General features: G+C 43.9%; 1 protein-coding gene across 1 annotated transcript in view; it reads right to left on the reverse strand.

The window, feature by feature from the left end:
- Positions 1–2,316: 2,316 nt before the first annotated feature.
- LOC126412994 (arrestin domain-containing protein 17-like) overlaps positions 2,317–19,068 on the reverse strand; it is a 198,760-nt gene continuing 182,008 nt past the window's right edge. The window contains exon 10 of the mRNA XM_050082886.1: positions 2,317–2,711. Within this exon, the coding sequence (XP_049938843.1) occupies positions 2,317–2,711 (395 nt within the window). The remainder of the gene's footprint in view (positions 2,712–19,068) is intronic.

A 19,068-nucleotide genomic window follows, 5' to 3' on the forward strand; every position in this document is an offset into this window, starting at 1 on the left:
ATGAATAATGTAACAATTACCGTAAAAAAAGAGGAAAGAACAAGAAGAAAAGAAAAAATGTCTAATGCTACTGGAGCAACTTGTCAAACAAGTTTCACATTTTCGCTTACTTTTGCATCACCATGTAGCTTGTTCGTGAAATTGAAGTTTTACATGACGTGGCTCTATTTCAAGAGCACTCAGACAAGTGCTTCTGCAGTAACACACGTAAAGCTCATTCTCTAACCACAAAATTTGGGAGGTTGTGGAGGGAGGTTTTGATACAAGAAGAGTCGTGATCGCCAGCTGCTCGTTACAGTGTAATTACATTTTCTTTGGTTTCTTACCTCCATTTACTGCTCTGAAAATATCTGCAAAACAATGCGAATGTGTGTATCATTTGGAATCAAAATCGTTCCATTTACTGACGGTACTCGCTGCTGACAGCAGTAATTCTCACTTTGCTCTTCGTCCTCAAGTTACTTTCAGTACTGCTGGGGTCTGTTTCTTTCCAGATGTACGTCTACAGTGATACATTGCACTGTGCATAGGTTTACTGTTGAACTAGCCAGTATACGGATCCTGTACGTGTTCACTGATTGCAGTGGAAGAGCGACGGCAGCCACGTCACCGTACCTCTGCATCTGCAACTTTTATATCGTTTATTCAGTAAACGTATCTAACAGCAAATAATCTGATAATGATGAGCACTGCAGCTGACACTGATGTTTATAATTAATGAAAACCGCTTCAACCGTATTATTACAAATTTATTGTGTTACACAAGTTTCATTCGCAGAACATCTTCAGGCAGTCGAAGATTTTCTACGAAAGAAACGTCATAGCACAATAAATGTGTAACAATACATATATGTCTGGTGTCTCTTACTTTGGGCATGTCCTAAAGAAACAGACATCATTTTGATCCTGCAGCTACTATGAATCAAGACACTAAGAAACTAACGATGTTAGCTGCCAGTGAGCATTGGTCAGTGGGGCAAACTGAAAATTCGTGCCAGACAGGGATTCGAGCCCGTGTCTCGTGCTTACTGGGCAGGTGCGCTGACCACTACGCCATCCGGTCACAGTGGTCACTATAGGCGCACGGACTACCCTAGCATGGTAATCCATCAGCTCATTAGCCTTATCTCGCCCATTCCCGTAAGGGTTCGGCTTTGGTGTGCATCTGCGCTGAAGGGATCGTTGACTGCCATCGCCTCAAGTATACGCGTCATAAGTGGTGTCTGTTCTTTCGGACATGTCGAATCCTGATCCAGCACAAATTTTCAACCTGCTCCGTCGATATCAAGCAGTGCCTACTGCCAGCTAATGTCTTTAATTCCTCAGTGTCTTGTTTCATAGTGGTAGCAGGATCAAAATGGTGTCTTTTCTTTCGAACATGTCTGAAAGAACAGACACCAGTATAGAACTAATGCGATAACAGCCACTGATCCCTTCAGTGCAGATGCACATCAAGCTTGAACTCTTACGGTAATCGGCGTGATGCCACGAGTAATGAGGCTGATGACCAAGGGCACTATGTCAGTGGTGGGTGGTACAAGCTGAGAATCTGGGCGTGACGAGAGGTGTGCTAGGGTAGTTCGTACAGTTGTGGTGAGCTCTGTGCCCAGATGACGTAGTGGTCAGTGCATCTGCCTAGTAAGCAGGAAACGTGGGTTTGAATACCAGTCCGGCACAAATTTTCAGTTTGCTCCTTTGATATAAATCAATGCCTACTGACAGCGAATGTCTTTAATTCCTTACGGTCTTGTAACAAAACAGTTTAGGTGGTTTTTGTTAGTAATTAATATCCAACAGCAAGTACTACGAGTGAATGGAACAAGAAATACAGCTCATACAACCGACAATTGTGCTATTGTACAGATATATTCAATACAACAAAGATGCAAAAATAAAGGAGGGTAAAAAATGAAACGAAATTCATTCAACTCGGGTCCTTTGTACCAAAATATTTAGAAAATATCCCTGAACAACCTCTGGAATTTTGTCTGTGGGCTTTGGTTTCGCTGTGTATAAATGCGCGTGTCTTCGTATAGTTGTAAAGAGAAAGGCGACATTTTCGCCACATTTTCTTTAAAAACAAAACGGGTCAGTTTTCATTTCGAGGGGGCAAATACATCTTCCTGACCCGCCGCAGATGCCCGACAATATAAGTCGACGGAGAACTTCGTCTGTTCCCGATGCAGAAGGATTAATTTCGGAGTATCGCCGCGCCAGTGCCTCTGTGAAGAGCTCCGGTCACCAAGTGACGAGAAGGTAGACGTGGACCGCCAGAGTCTTGAGAAGCCAGTGCCAGAGACGCCGGCGGCGGCTCGGTCACTGCGCGGGCTCGACCATGAGGTGGTCGGGCGCGGAGTGCCTGCGGGCGGAGGCGCGGCCCCGACGAGAGGCGCCGTTGCCCTCGGCGGCGCCCACCTCCGTGGCGTCTGCAGCGGCGACGGCGGCGGCGGCGGCGGCGGCGTGGTGGTGGCGCGCGCAGAGCCCCGGGGGCCGCGTGATGACGATGGTGGGCAGCTGGTGCGCGCCCGACTGGCGCAGCAGCGCGCGCACCGTGCCCTCGGGCGGCGGCCGCGGCCGGTACGTGGGGTAGCGCGGCGCCCAGCCGCGGTCCGACGTGCGCACGCCCGGCGCGCGCTCCAGCGGCCGCCGGCGCCAGAAGTAGCCGTCCAGCGGCCGCGGCCCGAACACGCACGGCTCGCCCGTCGACACGGCTGCCGACAGCGAGCACCTTACACCCAGCTCCCTGAAAGTCTGCTAGACTAGAATATGCAGGAAACAATGCGGGTGCACGATGTATTCTGTGCTGAGAGGAAATACAGAATACTTTGTGGCATCCCCACTCATCGTTTATTGGTCCAAAACTGGAGGACGAAAGTAACTTCCGCACGATGTGTCACTGCCGAGTAACATACACTACTGGCCATTAAAAGTGCTACACCAAGAAGAAACGCAGATGATAAAAGGGTATTCATTGCACAAATATATTATACTAGAACTGACATGTGATTACATTTTCACGCAGTTTGGGTGCATATATCCTGAGAAATCAGTACCCAGAACAACCACCTCCGGCCATAATAATGGCCTTGATACGCCTGGGCATTGAGTCAAACAGAGCTTGGATGGCGTGTACAGGTACAGCTGCCCATGCAGCTTCAACACGATACCACAGTTCATCAAGAGTAGTGATTGGCGTATTGTGACGAGCCAGTTGCTTCGGCACCATTGACCAGACGTTTTCAGTTGGTGAGAGATTTGGAGAATGTGCTGGCCAGGGCAGCAGTCGAACATTTTCTGTATCCAGAAAGGCCCGTACAGGACCTGCAACATGCAGTCGTGAATTATCCTGCTGAAATGTAGGGTTTCGCAGGGTAGAGCCATGGCTCGTAACACATCTGAAATGTAACGTCCACAGTTCAAAGTGCCGTCAATGCGAACAAGAGGTGACCGAGACGTGTAACCAATGGCACCCCATACTATCACGCCGGGTGATACGCCAGTATGGCGATGACGAATACACGCTTATAATGTGCGTTCACCACGATGTCGCCAAACACGGATGCGACCATCATGATGCTGTAAACAGAACCTGGATTCGCCTGAAAAAATGACGTTTTCCCATTCGTGCACCTAGGTTCGTCGTTGAGTACAGCATCGCAGGCGCTCCTGTCTGTGATGCAGCGTCAAGGGTAACCGCAGCCATGGTCTCCGAGCTGATAGTCCATGCTGCTGCAAACGTCGTCGAACTATTGGTGCAGATGGTTGTTGTCTTGCAAACGTCCCCATCTGTCGACTCAGGGATCGAGACTTGGCTGCACGGTCCGTTACAGCCATGAGGATAAGATGCCTGTCATCTCGACTGCTAGTGATACGAGGCCCTTGGGATCCAGCAAGGCGTTCCGTATTACCCTCCTGAACCCACCGATTCCATTTTCTGCTAACAGTCATTGGATCTCGACCAACTCGAGCAGCAATGTCGCGATGCGATAAACCGCAATAGCGATAGGCTACAATCCGACCTTTATCATAGTGGGAAACGTGATGGTACGCATTTCTCCTCCTTACACGAGGCATCGCAACAACGTTTCACGAGGCAACGCCGATCAACTGCTGTTTGTGTATGAGAAATCGGTTGGAAACTTTCCTCATGTCAGCACGTTGGAGGTATCGCCACCGGCGCCAACCTTGTGTGAATGCTCTGAAAAGCTAATCATTTGCATGTCACAACATCTTCTTCCTGTCGGTTAAATTTCGCGTCTGTAGCACATCATCTTCGTGGTGTAGCAATTTTAATGGCCAATATTGTAGTACGATGAAATTTGGAACATAAATACATGGGTTAGATAAAAAGTAGTGGAACACCACCTTAACATGAAGGATGTGCGTCACATGACATTCTCGATGTTTGTATTTGACAACAGGAGGTCAGTTGATGGCGTGCAGTGAGTGGCTACGGCTGTGTTTGAGACAGTTGCTATGTGCACTGACTGAAAGTGCCAAAGGCCAGTTCTAGCACCCTAACAAAATGTGAAGGAAACATGAAAAACGTGTATGGACCAATACTGAAGTGCTATGTGGTTGTAGCGCACGATGTAAGGTGTCAGGCAAATCCAACACCTTCCATGAAAACCCTGACATGATAGCAAATCCGGCAATATGTCACATAGCTCCGAATAAATCCTGACATTAAATGAACCAAGGTAATACGATCAACGAGTGAGCAAATGGAATACCACAGACTAACACAAGAACGTCTAAACGCATATCATATCTTCCCACCGTGAAACAGACGCAGTTCCGAGGGGAGAAACGAGAACAGTAGCCGAGAGCAGAGCCGTGTGTGCTAGAAGGCCCTACGATGAGAGCAGGACAATGGGACACCCGCATCACCACCCGACCGCCAAGAGGTCTATCCCCCAGCCCATGTTAAAAGATAGAGCCCTCCAGAAGAACAGTATAGATCTTACGAAAACACTAAAAGGGCCACACCAGCTGCAAGTTTTAGCGTGAGACTATACGTGTCTCTGTTACGTAGCAAACATTAAAAACATTGCCTCACCACAAAAATATAACGTTTCTCATTGGATAGACAGAATTTTGGTAGGCGGAGCTCAAGGTTAACATTGATACGCTGATTCGTCAGTTGAAAACACAGCCAGATACCTTTTTCTTAAACCAACTTCGGTAAACAATAGCAAGGATGAGTTCGAGAGAGTTGCTACCGAGACGGCGAGGTGTGTGGAGCTGCGCTGCCTGTCGCCCCTGACGCTGCCTAACCACCGACAAGGTAATGAATGCATGCGATGCCGCATAAGAGTGCATAAGTCTTCACCAAGAATTGCAGAAGTCTCATCTGTTACATCCCCTTTTTGCGTAATACTAGTGTCGATCGTCAATTAAACTTCGTCATATTCACATTTGTTACTTGAAGTAAAAATCTGAAATGCGATGATTTTTCTGTTATATAATTATTGAGAAGCCACATCAGCCACTGTAATTTACTACAACTTAAATAAGTAATTAAAGATAATTGAGGGTCACTGTAGACCATTTTTGATAGTTTTCTCTTTTATGAAACTTAATTTAAACCTAGATTATAGATGTAATATGGCATAGGTCATCCTTCGATCCATTATAGAACTTGGAAACCTATTCCGGGAATATTCGTTCACATTTTTGTTGAACGCAGTTGGTTTTTATCATCCTGTATTAAAATATTTCCTTTTATCAATAGCGCAATTTATAAAAAATGTTTTGTGAGTAGAATAAAAATTCCAATGGTAAATATAACTGCTTTTTTCTACGTTTATTTACCAGCTAACTAAAAATAGGAAAGCCTTGAACCCCTTCCAGTAAATTTAGTTAGTATTAAGATTCTTTTACAGGGAGTGCAGTGGAGCTGACGCTGAAATCATTAAGTATTTGATTATATCATCGCTAGTCTCATTGTACTCTTCTGAACTCTACATGTCATATGTGGTCTGGTGTCTTCTTACCAGCAACAGGTCCCAGGTTCAAACTAGTCAATTCCCTAAAAAAACACGCTCAGAGCGTCGTTGCGCGAAAGTGGTAGGGAGATACGACTTAGAACAAACAGACGCCACGCAGAATGTTAGAACGACAGTGTTTCCTTCTGGCATTGCATCCCATCATCCTTCATAACAACATACAATGCCACACGGCGAATCCTGTGCAGGAATTTCAACGTAAGTGGGAGTGGCAGATACTAGAACATCCGCCGTTTTCAGTCGATACGAGTCCATGCGATTACGACGCGTTTTCCAAAATGAAGTAATCTTTTTGGGCACGCTCTACAACACAAGGGAAGGCATCCGTGCCATAGGGCGATCCTCACAACACATCTACAGAGACTGATGCGCTGACGATGTACGACACCTTCCATCTCTGTGAGGGAAGGTGGTCCAGATGCGGAGCGATTTTATTGAAGTCATGTAATACGGTGAACGTCTGTCAGTAACGTCTGGTATGAATTATAACCGTGTTGTTACTACCTTTTATCCAACCTGTGTAGATAGAACTGCCACAGTGTACGAGGGTTGGAACTTTAATAGTGGCAACTATTTATTTACAGCTCGTACAAAATAGATACGTGTTTCAAAGTTTTACTGACCTTCAAAGTAGTCATCAGCATTGTGTACAACCCGTTGCCAGAGATGTGGAAGTCGTAGGGTACTCCTAGCAGTGCCAGTTGTGTTGACAGTTCGAACGGGGCGTTCTATTGCCCGACGAATTTGTAACAGTTCTGAAGCGAATGCCGTGAAGTGTTTTCTTCAGTTTAGAAATCGAGTTGAACTTACGAGCGCTTAAGTCAGGGCAGTGCAGTAGGTGGTATAGCACTTAGCAGCCCCATCAGTGAAGCAAATCAGTAACAGCTTGCACTGTACATGCTTGAGCATTGTCCTGCAAAATGATGGTCAGGTCTCTGTCTCTACGCTGTTCATTTTTGGAACACAACCTACGACCAAGCCTCGTAGTATAGTATAGGAGGCAAGTTAAAGAAATAACAACGAGACCAACATAAATGACATTTTTATTCTAAGATACTAATTATACTGAAGTCACTGCGAATTATGATGGTCGCCTGGACATTACAGACTGTCGGACAAGGTGTTTACACTGTACAGTCACAGTCACTGTCACAGCCGCAGCCCAGTTGAGATGGTCCCACAGATTCCTGACTGGGTTTAAATCCGTGGTGGCTAGGGCATTACGGTTGGCTCATCCTGGTGCCCTTCGAACACACACACATACACTGCGAGCTGTGAGACACTTTGCATGGTCCTGCTGGCAGATGCCATCGTACCGAGGAAAAGCAAACTGCAAGTAGGGATGGAGTGGTCCTCAAGGACAGATGCATACTTGTGTTGATCCATAGTGCCTTCCAGAATGACGAAACATCCCCCGACCAAAACGATCTCTCCTCTGGTCTGGAGTCTTCAGAAGATTGTTCCAATGTGTTTGCTTTCAGACGTTTCACGCCGTACACGCCATTGGGCATCTGTCTGATGGGCCAAAAAAATCTGGTTTAACTGAAAACGCCGCCTGTCACCACTCAGTGGACATCAAGCTGCGGCATTGGCGTTCAAATTCCAGCCTTCGCCGCCAGTGAACAACAGTCAGCATGGGTACGTGAACCAGGAGCCTGCTGCGGAGTCCCACACGCTACAACATTGACTGAACGATCGCTGAGCAGAGACTGTTGGTAGCCCCTTGGTTCGTCTAAGTGATCAGCCGCACAGCAGTCGCACGTCTATTCGCCTGTACACATCTCTGCAGCTATGGTAAACACTTGTTACCTATGGCTCGTGCTGCCACACAGTTGCTTTGGCGACGGTTTGGATTGCGCTACTTTGACATGCATGGTGTACTTTAGTGGCATGCGAACAGTTTACAAACTTAGCCATTTCCGAAATGCTTCTACATTTGATCCAAAAGCCAATGATCATGCACTTTTGGGAGTCAGATAAATCGCTCCGTTTCCGCATTGTGACAACGACTGCACTGTTTCCATGTCCCCCCCCCCTTCCCCAACACTTCCCCCGACCCCCTGACACGCCTTAATACCCTCCATTGCAAGTGCCTCCACCTGCCACCTGTGGGTGTTACTGCACGCTGGCGTCGAACACAGGCTGTGGTCATATTAATGTGAGTGGACCGTGTAATAGGATGTGTTATCACCAAGGACGGCAAAGTATGCTCTGTGTAAGTAGGCTGTTTAGGTTTTTATGTTGGTAACGCCACGTAGCGCTCTGTATGAAAATCACTGACTGTGCTGTGTACAGTCTGTGGCTGGTTTGCATTGTTGGAATATTTGCTGTTGTAGTGTTGGGTAGTCGAGATGTGAAGAGCGCGTAGCGTTGTGCAGTTGGAGGTGAGCCGCCAGCAGTGGTGGATGTGGGGAGAGAGATGGCAGAATTTTGTGGGCGGACGATCTGGACGTGTGTCCGCCAGAAAAAGGAAATTTGTAGGACTGGATGTCAATGACATTTGAACACTACTAAGACCCAGTAAAGAATAATTTTATGATCTACTTTCTTAGAAAAGGGAGCACAAATAGACATTTCCCTTCACAGGAATTGCATACATAATTTTTTCAACGATTTGGTAACTTTTCTGGTACAGTAAGTTAAGGTGATGCATCACCCCAGTGTTATGATCTGACATAGGTATTAGACATTTCCTATCTTTACTCTAATATTCTTTCTGCTTGAGATTTGTCATGTTTATGTATAAGTTATTGCATTTGTCACTTTGTATTACTCTGCTAAGCCAGTTTTACTACTGATTTATTTTTCTTGTTGCTGCACGTTGGCTCATATTAGTTTTAATGTTCCATTTGCTTTGTTAATTTAGATATACTGCTGCTTGCTTTGCCAATTTGCATTTTTCTGTCATTAATGTTTGTGTTAATTTGTTATGTGCAGGTGCATTGCCTCGTCCCTTAGTATATATATCTGAGCTCAGTAGATTTAAGTTGGCTTAAGAGGGGGTAGGCTATATAAGAGAATGAGCTGTGATGAATTGGAAGAAATGCATTGAGAAGCTAGAAGCAAAAAAATTTTGGCAAAAAAGTACTGTACAATGAAGAATAATTATTTTGAAAGAGGATACGAACAGAACAGTAGGGTTTAGGGGCCACAGGTATAGATAGGACTTTTTGGGAATAATGATGAACTAAGGGAGATCTCCAAGAAGTAAAGAAAGTTTTTTTGCAAATCAAATACGATAAATACTGCAATAAAACAAACCCTGTCCTTTCCTTTTGTGTTATCCCACTATATGTTTGTGTACCCTTGTGTATTTGTGTTCCTCCTGTCTTTATGTGTTTATCTGATAAGAGTTATGTTCTAGAATTTTTCTAATAATATGTTATTTACTTTGTAAAGATGTTTAGACATCATTTATTCTGTTTTGTTTTAATGCTCATGTGTGAAGTTGAGGTTTCGAAAGCTATTCTGATCTTTTATGTATTTGCTTATGTCATAATTCATGTAACATTGATGTATAAGTTTATTTCTATTCTTTTTAAAGCCTGTATAACTACAAATGTTATCTGTATTATTATGTTCCTTAATGATGTTTTTTGTATCTTTGTAATTGTAGTCTCATGTCGTAAATTTGCAATTGTATAGACACCAGTTCTTCAAATTAAGTTTCATTTCAATGCACACGTTTTTGTTGGTCACAGTATATGCACAATATGTGAGAAGTTAAAAAAAAGTGACTTTCAGTGCTCGCACAGGTGTTGATAATTCAGGAAGGGACTGATTAACACCATTGGTGGTTTTAAGGACATTTCAAAAATTTTTTGTGAGTGCACAAGTGGTGTTTCATGGACTTGTTATATTATCCGCAAGACTCTTCGATGGTGATTGTGCCAGCTGGTGTGGCCATGCGGTTCTAGGCGCTTCGGTCTGGAAGCGCGTGACCGCTACGGTCGCAGGTTCGAATCCTGCCTTGGGCATGGATATGTGTGATGTCCTTAGGTTCGTTGGGCTTAAGTAGTTCTAAGTTGTAGGGGACTGATGACCACAGATATTAAGTCCCATAGTGCTCAGAGTCATTTGAACCATTTGATGGTGATTGTGCACCCGCACAGTCGCAATGGATGGCTGCTAGCCATCTCTACAAGGACTATAGTGGGTCTACACCTTTGATGGCCCAGCAATACCATTATCTCTAGAAGGACTACAGTGGGTCTGCACCTTTAATGGCCCACCAATACCATTATTTCTACAAGGACTGCAGTGGGTATGCAGCTCTGGTGGCCCACCAATACCATACTCTCTACCATTACTACAGTGGGTCTGCTCTGTGATGGCACTACTTCTTCAAGACTACAAGGAAATCCACTACTTCCACGTGCATTTTCTTTTACTGATCAGACTTTGTGCAATGCAATTACTACAGTGATGAATGGTCAGGACTGTCGTTACGAGAACAATTTTTGCTTTTGACCAACAGTGTATCAATAAGTGTGTGGATTTAATATCTTTGTTATTGCAATTATGAAAAATTTTTTCAAAGCTGTATTGGGCACTGCCCAAAACAATTTGTAAATTTTTTTTGGGGGAGCATGGGGGCTATGTAACTAGGCTGTTTAGGTTTTTACGTTGGTAACGCCATGTAGCGCTCTGTATGAAAATCACTGACTGTGCTGTGTGCTGTCTGTGGCTGGTTGGCATTGTTGCAATATTCGCTATTGTAGTGTTGGGCAGTTGGATGTGAAGAGCGCGTAGCGTTGTGCAGTTGGAGGTGAGCCGCCAGCAGTGTTGGATGTGGGGGGAGAGATGGCAGAGTTTAGAGAGCAGACGGTCTGGACGTGTGTCCGTCAGAAAAAGGAAATTTGTAATACTGGATGTCATGAACTGATATATATAAAATGACTTTTGAACGCTATTAAGGTAAATTCATTGTTTGTTCTCCATCAAAATCTTTCATTTGCTAACTATGCCTGTCAGTAGTTAGCGCCTTCAGTAGTTAGAATCTTTTATTTAGCTGGCAGTATTGACGCTCGATGTACTGTAGTAATTTGAGTAACGAAGATTTTTGTGAGGCAAGTGATTCATGAAAGTATAGGTTATTGTTAGTGAGGCCATTCTTTTGTAGGGATTATTGAAAGTCAGATTGCGTTACGCTAAAAATATTGTGTGTCAGTTTAAAGATGATCACAATAAGTAAAGCGAGAAATTGTGAGTACGTTCAGTTTTGCTCAGCTCTTTGAAAATCAAATAACGTAGAAGTTTACCAGCACAGTCATTTATAAATTTTTCTGAGGGGAAGTTACACGTGCTCCCATGCTGGGTACGAGGTTGGTGAGGAGCTCCTCTGGAAGGACGTTTTATTCATCCACAAGCGCAACTGACAACTGCTGAATGGACGTTGGCACATGTGGACGTGCTGCATATATCTCCCAACACACCACACACATGTTTGATAAGATTACGCCAAGAGAATGGGCAGGCGAGTCCGTTCGCCGAATATTCTCTCGTTTCAGGAGCTCTTCCACCTGAGCTGTTCGATCCAGTTAAGGCCGAATGCGGCCCTGAAAAGACGGACAAGGGGAAGAAAAACAGTGTCACAATAACGTTACCTGGTAAGTGTACCGTGTTCAAAGATTTGGAAGTCAGTACATACATACAACATTAGGGCTCCCCAACCATAACGTCATGTGCGGCAACGCTGGACATACCTCATAGGACGAGAGGTGGGAACACTAAATGCACCCAGAAACATTGTCGAACATAATTGTTTTTGTGGTTCAGATGTTATGGTGGGGGGAGGCATAATGTTGCACATGCATACTGACGTCCGAACTTTAAATACGGCACATTCACCAGTCTACAGTATTGTGAAGCTGTACTCCTTCCCCGTGTGCGTCGTCTGAGGGTTGAATTCGGCTCTGACTTCATTCATTTTTGTGGATGACAATACGCGAACGCATCGAACGGCGAAGGAGGAAGATCTCTTGGAACGAGAGAATATTCGGAGAGTAGTCTGGCCTGCCTGCTGCCCTGATTTAACACCCATTGAGCAAGTGTGGGATGCGTTGGGGAGATGTATTGCAGAGCATCTACATGCACCAACGACCATCCAACAGTTGTCACCAGCACTAGTGGTGGAATGGAATACCCTACCACAAGAACCAGCATTGTGGGTAGCACGGGAGCTCGTTACAGAGGATACATTGCCGTCCGCGGCGATCTTAAACCCTATTAGGAAATATCCTGCCTTTTATAATCTCTAGGGGACCATTATGAGCCGGCCGGAGTGGCCGAGCGGTTCTAGGCGCTACAGTCTGGAACCGCGCGACCGCTACAGTTGCAGGTTCGAATCCTGCCTCGGGCATGGATGTGTGTGATGTCCTTAGGTTAGTTAGGTTTAAGTAGTTCTACGTTCTATGGAACTGATGACCTCAGAAGTTAAGTCCCATAGTGCTCAGAGCCATCTGAACCATTTTTGAACCATTATGAGTAGTGGTGGCTTCAGTGTAACTATTATCTTTTAATAAATGTGCCGTTTCTGTTTGTCTCATTGCGTATTTCTCTCAGTTTCCTTCTACTCTGTTCTGTAGCATTTATTTCTGCAATGTATTGTCGAAGTTTCATCGAGCAATGTTGCTTGGCAGTTACACGTCACGTGAAAGTTATTCACGTCCTTAAGTTTTGCATAACAGTGTAGGCCTATATGCTAGTCCAGTGCTCGGATCTCGGGATCGTTTTTAAAGTGGTTGGGTTGCTACAGTGCTTTTAATTATTGACTTTGGAATGATGAAAAGTTTAGCCCTGTGTCGTGGCCCAAAGCGAGGCTGGCTACCTTATTTAGAATGAGTTTATATCACGACAGTGCAGAAAATTAAAGTGTGTCCGCACCACACGTTTCCGACCATATCGACGGAACAGTAAGTCGCATAAATTCTCTCTTGTGTACTTAGTACTGAGCTAAAGAGTGTGTGAGTTCTGGCCTTTGCCACAAGAGAGAGTGCTTCGAGGATGCGCGAAAGAAGCGTTTGATCCTGTCTCCATCACACACGCTTCATCCGTTGTCTACTCTGGTAACTGGCAACGGTGGGATAGGTACCACACGAGGGACACGTTTCTGCTTCTGACACTCCATAGAAAAATTTAGTTCGGAATACCGTTGCTGCTGCCTCTTAACTTAATACTTATTGTTTTTGCTTTATGTCATCCACAATGAACAGTACAGAAGCTTGGTACCTTCACCATATCTAAACTAACACGAAAATAAACATTAAATATTCCACGCGCAACCCGAAGAGCATGCTACTAACAGTGGCGACAGAACGGCACTGACGGCTGGAGCGTAAAGTTGTATACTGCTCTTTGCCTCCTAAGTAAACTTTAGACAAGGGATACAAATTAATATTCCTTCTTTACACGTGGCAAATTATAACTGCTGTAATAGTAGTTTCAAATATTACACAAAACCAGGAAATAATTAATAAATTGGACTTTTAGTTCTGTTTGTTTCTAATAATACATTTTTATATTTGTATTGGTATTAGGTAATGTACAGTGTGAATCATGCGCCATTGAATCGGTAATCCTAACAGTTCTTCTGATATTAATGGAAACAAGCCACCAACCTTTCGCCAAAATAATGCTAGATCTGTTTTAAGAAAACGTTATCTTAGTGCGTTGTTCTCGTGGAGGCCAAGAAATTGTCTACACACGCATTGAGACTGTATCTAGTTCCTAGAAAATAAATTACAGGATATCAGCACGTTAAAGTCATTGGATTGCAAAAAATCACATTTCCTTAAGTAAATAAAAATGTTATGGTTCAAGTAATGCCTTCTTAATAGGAAACAGAGGGAGTCAGTAGAAATAATTCCTGTGTTAAGGTATCATCAGTCTTCATCACATTGGGAACTAATTAAATAGCATGTCCCATAGTGTTACATCTTAGGCTCCATACATTTTTAAATAGATTAATGAACACTTAACAGTAACAGTACTAGGCACTAAGTTGGTTTTGGGTGCAGATGATGGAAATATTGTAGTAAATAGAACATTACATATCATTTCTGAAAGATCTGCTAATGAAATTTTCACGGATGTCGTTTCTGGGCAATTCACTGTCATTAGACTTTGAAAAACTCGCTGGCTGTGTGCATTTCACATCTGCAACACGTTTCCATCCGACACATGTATAAAATATGTACACATACAGATAAAAAAGGTTAACAGTGTTAAATTTTTGGGATTCATTGTTTGATAAAGGCATTTGGCAGGAGCACATGTGTAACTGTTGAGAGGACCACAGGCAAATAATGGTTTACACTGCGAATATTGTCACACTTAGGTGAAGTAAAAATAAAAATAACAGAATTTTTAGTCCCTAATGTCATACAGTATCGTATATTCGAATGATACATCAAGCCAGGTAAACGTTTCACAGGTCCAAAAACGTGTGATACGAATTATTTATGGTATACATTCAAGAATGTCTTGCGGAAGCCTATTCAAAGAACCGGGTATACTAACTGCTTCTCAGTACATTTTTTCCTTAACGAATATGTCACAAGTAATACTCTGAGGTTACAAAACTCCTGGGATACCACCTAATATCTTGTCAGACCTCCTTTTGCCCGGCGTAGTGCAGCAGCTCAACGTGGCGTGGACTCAGGAAGTCGTTGGACGTCCACTACAGAAATATATAGCTAAGTTGCCTCTATAGCCGTCTGCAACTCCGAAAGTGTTGCCGGTGCAGAATTTTGTGCAGGAACTGACCTTTCGATTGTACCCCACAGGTGTTCGATCGGATTCATGTTGGACGATCTGGGTGGCCAAATCATTCGCTCGAATGGTCCAGAATGTTCTTCAAACTAATCGCAAACACTTGTGGCCCGGTGACATGGCGCATTGTCATCCACAAAAATTCCATCGTTGTTTGGGAACATGAAGTCAATTAATGGTTGCAGACAGCCTCCAAGTAACCCAACAAAACCATTTCTAGCAAGTGATCGATTCAATAGGACCAGAGGACCAAGTCCATACCAGAAAACAAGCCCACACCACTATGGAACCACCATCAGCTTGCAAAGTGCCTGCCGGCCGGGGTGGCAGAGCGGTTCTAGGCGCTACAGTCTGGAACCGCGCGACCGCCACGGTCGCAGGTTCCAATCCTGCCTCGGGTATGGATGTGTGTGGCGTCCTTAGGTTAGTTAGGTTTAAGTAGTTCTAAGTTCTAGGGGACTGATGACGTTAGAAGTTAAGTCCCATAGTGCTCAGAGCCATTTGAACCATTTGCAAAGTGCCTTGTTGACAACTTGGGTCCATGGTTTCGCTGGTCTGCGAACACTCAACCCTACCATCAGCTCTTACCAACTTAAATCGGGTCTCATCTGACCAGGCCAAGGTTTTCCATGAGCCCAGGGGAGGAACTGCAAGCGATGTCGTGTTGCCGCCATAGGCCATTAACGCCACTGGCCTAATGGATACATTCGTTGTACGTCCTACATTGATTTCTGCGGTTATTTCACGTAGTGTTGCTTACCTATTAGCTCTGACAACGCTACGCAAATGCCGCAGCTCTCGGTCGTTAAATGAAGGCCGTCGGCCATTGCGTTCTTCATTTGTGGTATTCTTGTCACATTCTTGACACTGTGGATCTCGAAATATTGAATTCCAAAATGGAGTGTCCCATGCATCTAGCTCCAAATACCATTCCACGTTCACGCCGGAAACCTTTCCACACGAATCACCTGAATACAAATGACATCTCCACCAGTGCACTGGCCTTTTATACCATGTATACACGATACTACCGCCGTCTGTATACAGGGTGTTACAAAAAGGTACTGCCAAACTTTTAGGAAACAGTCCTCACACACAAATAAAGAAAAGATGTAATGTGTACATGTGTCCCGAAACGCTTAATTTCCATGTTGGAGCTCATTTTAGTTTCGTCAGTATGTACTGTACTTCCTCGATTCACCGCCAGTTGGCCCAATTGAAGGAAGGTAATGTTGACTTCGGTGCTTGTGTTGACATGCGACTAATTGCTCTACAGTACTAGCATCAAGCACATCAGTACGTAGCATCAACAGGTTAGCGTTCATCACGAACGTGGTTTTGCAGTCAGTGCAATGTTTACAAATGCGGAGTTGGCAGGTGCCCATTTGATGTATGGATTAGCACGGGGCAATAGTCGTGGCGCGGTACGTTTGTATCGAGACAGATTTCCAGATCGAAGGTGTCCCGACAGGAAGGCGTTCGAAGCAATTGATCAGCGTCTTAGGGAGCACGGAACATTCCAGCCTATGGCTCGCGGCTGGGGAAAACCTAGAACGACGAGGACACCTGCAATGGACGAGGCAATTCTTCGTGCAGTTGACGATAACCCTAATGTCAGCGTCAGAGAAGTTGCTGCTGTACAAGGTAACGTTGACCACGTCACTGTATGGAGAGTGCTACGGGAGAACCAGTTGTTTCCGTACCATGTACAGCGTGTGCAGGCACTATCAGCAGCTGATTGGCCTCCACGGGTACACTTCTGCGAATGGTTCATCCAACAATGTGTCAATTCTCATTTCAGTGCAAATATTCTCTTTACGGATGAGGCTTCATTCCAACGTGATCAAAGTGTAAATTTTCACAATCAACATGTGTGGGCTGACGAGAATCCGCACGCAATTGTGCAATCACGTCATCAACACAGATTTTCTGTGAACGTTTGGGCAGGCATTGTTGGTGATGTATTGATTGGGCTCCATGTTCTTCCACCTACGCTCAATGGAGCACGTTATCATGATTTCATACGGGATACTCTACCTGTGCTGCTAGAACATGTGCCTTTACAAGTACGACACAACATGTGGTTCATGCACGATGAAGCTCCTGCACATTTCAGTCGAAGTGTTCGTACGCTTCTCAACAACAGATTCGGTGACCGATGGAGTGGTAGAGGCGGACCAATTTCATGGCCTCCACGCTCTCCTGACCTCAACCCTCTTGACTTTCATTTATGGGGGCATTTGAAAGCTCTTGTCTACGCAACCCCGGTACCAAATGTAGAGACTCTTCGTGCTCGTATTGTGGACGGCTGTGATACAATACGCCATTCTCCAGGGCTGCATCAGCGCATCAGGGATTCCATGCGACGGAGGGTGGATGCATGTATCCTCGCTAACGGAGGACATTTTGAACATTTCCTGTAGCAATGTGTTTGAAGTCACGCTGGTACGTTCTGTTGCTGTGTGTTTCCACAGCTATAAAATATCTAACTGCTGTATAATGCAATGTGTGTAAGTAAGCTTTAAAAAGTGTTTTTGTTTTCATCAGTTCTAGCATATCCTTGATATTATCCTACGTGCTCTAGTGTGTGAACATTGAAATGTTTCTGCTAAGCTTCCAAATACTATGTAAATGAAAAACATAAAAAAAAGTTGGTTAACGAATTTTCATTCCTTAAGAAGTTGATGCGCATAGCGACTGCAGATTAATTAAGGAAGGATAGGAACACAGCAGTCAGTCTAAATCCCACTGGTTTTTTGTTATTATTGCATATCCTGATTTCAGCTATAAATAGTCATGTTCAATGCATTTGACTGAATTACTATTCAGCAAACTTCCTGCAGTACATAACACCACATGACTTTAGTGGTGTATAGGCAGAAGGAAACCTAGTGGGAGGTGACATTCAACTTGAGATACAGCTGAGTAACATAACCGAAGAATGTTAATTAAATTTTAGAGTGACCCATTAATGGCAGTTGTCATGAAGAATTCAAGCATGGTAGTACTGGTTATGATCAGATATCGGTGTGATGCTCTGGTAGGGATGGTGGTTATCGCTGAAACAACCTGTTATAGGTTACATCAGTTTTTTTTCCACGCCAGTTTAACCTGTCTGCTAAAACCCCCCAGAATAACCGATTTCTGAAATAACTGATTTTCAGTTTTTTATTCGTATTGTTCCTTGTAATAAACACAGAAATCTAACAAAGACTGAAAAATTTTGACTTTCGCAGTTTCAAAATATTAAGTAGACAGATAAAAAATTATCCGTCGACTGCTCACTACTTTTCTCGCAAAGTGGTAAGTGCTTGAATATACAAACAAATCACCAGTATTCTCTTATTGATTCTAATTCTTTGAAACTCTGCTCAAAACTCATGTTGTAAGCGCGAATCATACCTCTGTTTGGGCGTTACAGATAGTCAGCGGTAAAGGGTGAAAACTACGTCTGTTTTTCGTGTTAATTTGTTCGTTTTCAGTAGCTACAAGGAGATAATGGCACATCGTGTAGACACGGCTCCAGATCAGCTACTTTCTATTTTTATTGTATCCTATGAATGGACTGTTAAGGTTTTACTTTATTATTGTCACCATAATTTCCCTCCTCTTTTATTATTTCATAGAAATGGAAGACAAATAGTTAACCTTTTAAAGCAAATGAAGCATTGTACTTCTTTGCTATGTCACTTCGTAACACAGGTTTGGTGCCATTGTATAGTACAACGTATATCCGCCGACGACAGCACTGCATGCCATTTGTTTGTTGCTTGTTCCTGCCACATTGTTATTAAAACAGCACTGATTGTTTTTCCCATTTTATATAACAACGCAATATTTCAAACCAATGCAAATTTTACAAATAAAATTGATGTTTCTGATTTTTCACTCGGATGGTAGTAAAAAAAAAAAAAAAAAAAAAAAAAAAAAAAAAAAAAAAAAAAAAAAAAAAACCACCTGCTTTAACCGAGACGAAACAGATACCAAAAAGTACCGGTGTCGGTTTTAACCGGTAGTTTCCCCTTCTCTAGACTCTAGAACTTAAAATCATCGCCGGCCGAAGTGGCCGTGCGGTTAAAGGCACTGCAGTCTGGAACCGCAAGACCGCTACGGTCGCAGGTTCGAATCCTGCCTCGGGCATGGATGTTTGTGATGTCCTTAGGTTAGTTAGGTTTAGCTAGTTCTAAGTTCTAGGGGACTAATGACCTCAGCAGTTGAGTCCCATAGTGCTCAGAGCCATTTGAACCATTTAAAATCACCCGTCAGCTTGTTCTATAGGTTTCGGAAA

The sequence above is a fragment of the Schistocerca serialis genome, chromosome 7, assembly GCF_023864345.2.
Source record: "Schistocerca serialis cubense isolate TAMUIC-IGC-003099 chromosome 7, iqSchSeri2.2, whole genome shotgun sequence".
NCBI lineage: Eukaryota > Metazoa > Arthropoda > Insecta > Orthoptera > Acrididae > Schistocerca > Schistocerca serialis.